At 43.3% G+C, this 1,829-nt stretch overlaps 1 protein-coding gene across 1 annotated transcript in view; it reads left to right on the top strand.

Moving 5' to 3' along the window:
* Positions 1-1,829, top strand: part of LOC106882384 (laminin subunit alpha-1) — a 28,090-nt gene that overhangs the window by 17,851 nt on the left and 8,410 nt on the right. Inside the window, exons 18-19 of the mRNA XM_052977753.1 lie at positions 374-477; positions 1,262-1,409. Of these exons, the coding sequence (XP_052833713.1) occupies positions 374-477; positions 1,262-1,409 (252 nt within the window). The remainder of the gene's footprint in view (positions 1-373; positions 478-1,261; positions 1,410-1,829) is intronic.

Here is a 1,829-nt window from a genome sequence, read left to right as displayed (position 1 = left end):
TAACATCCTTAAACAAACCTTATTCAGGGACCTTTTGAGCAGGATGGGCTACTCGACCTGAAGAAAATTCTAACTGGGCCCCACCTGCGAGGTCATGCGCCGTTTATCTTGATATGAGATCACCATGTCGCGTACATATGGTTGTGATGCATGTGCCTGGTGTACCCTTATCAGACGGGTAGTCATGATGGGTATAATGGGCTTCGTATATTTTACCCCAGTGTCACTTTGATGGCATGCACTGCTCTCTCACTCAATAATAATAATAATAATGATAATAATAATAACAACAATAATAATAATAATAATAATAATAATAATGATAATAATAATAACAACAATAATAATGATGATGTTGCTTTCTTCTTTGTAGATTCTTTAATTTTGCCACAGCCAAACACAGTGCTGGTGTGAGAGTAAACATCTGTCCCCTGGATATATCAACCACAGTCCCCTCAACATCAGTCGTTCCAGCCAGTAAGTACTCTGTGATTCTTTGGATTTTGATGTCTGCAAATTCTGAGGAAATTGTGAGGAAGAAGTCCCCACCACAACTTTCTCTCACTCTTACTTCATGTGCCTGTAATTCAAAGGGGTCAGCCTTGTCACACTGTGTCACGCTGAATATCTCCAAGAACTACGTTAAGGGCACACGTGTCTGTGGAGTGCTCAGCCACTTGCACGTTAATTTCACGAGCAGGCTGTTGCATTGATCGGATCAACTGGAACCCTCGACGTTGCAACCGACGGAGTGCCAACAACAACATATCATTGCCAACTGGTACTGCACATCCCTTCACCAGTTCACAGCAAAAGGGGTTGCAAAATGCACACACCCACACACACAAAAAAGACATGCAGCATGCTTCAAGTCAATCACATGATCATTAAAGTTATTTCTTCTTCGTAATAAAGGCTACGATATAGCCATTGTTATATATCATAGAATCCCCTTATAACAGCTGCAGAAAGGGGGCAAAGAGTCTATAGCACCAATTCATTCAACTCTTTGACTCTTTTACTGGTTTCAGTCACTGTTAGACTGCGGCCATGCTGGAGCACCGCCTTTAGTCGAGCAAATCGACCCCATGACTTATTCTTTGGAAGCCTAGTACTTATTCTATCGGTCTCGTTTTGCCGAACCACTAAGTTACGGAAACGTAAACACACCAGCATCGGTTGTCAAGCGATGGTGGGGGGACAAACACAGACACACACATATATATATATGTATGTATATGTATTTATCTATCTATTTCAGCACCACCACCCACGTTACCTCCAGGACAGTGTGCCCTGCCCAAAGTTCCCGCTGCAGCAGATTCATATTCAGCATCAGGGCACAGATTCGGGGCCACGTCTAATGCCAGTCGATGGGAAGTCTACATTCGCAACAAGAACAACAGAAAGTAAGGGTTTTCTTATTTCTTTCCGGACTCAGTTTATTTCATTGGGATCCACCATGTTGCAGCCCAGGGTTGTAACATGTCTTGGCTTGGACGGGACCCCCTGCCCGGTGTTGCTACTCCAGGCTAGAGCAGACCTGAGAACATTAGTTAAGTGGTGGCTCCATACTCCTCAAAGCCATGGCACTCCAGAACCAGGATCCTGCTACTGGATGCAGGAGCCTAGTGTAGCCACCTGGTCCACCAGTCCTGTCAAATCGTCCAACCCATGCCAGCATGGAAAGCGGACGTTAAACGATGATGATGATGATATATATATATATACATATATATATGTAACACCCACTATATATATATATCTTTTTTTTTTTCTTTTATTTGTTTCAGTCACTTAACTGCGGCCATGCTGGAGCACCACCTTTA

The sequence above is a fragment of the Octopus bimaculoides genome, chromosome 28, assembly GCF_001194135.2.
Source record: "Octopus bimaculoides isolate UCB-OBI-ISO-001 chromosome 28, ASM119413v2, whole genome shotgun sequence".
Lineage (NCBI taxonomy): Eukaryota > Metazoa > Mollusca > Cephalopoda > Octopoda > Octopodidae > Octopus > Octopus bimaculoides.
Note: the sequence above shows the minus strand (reverse complement) of the source record. Positions and strands in the feature narration are given on the sequence as shown.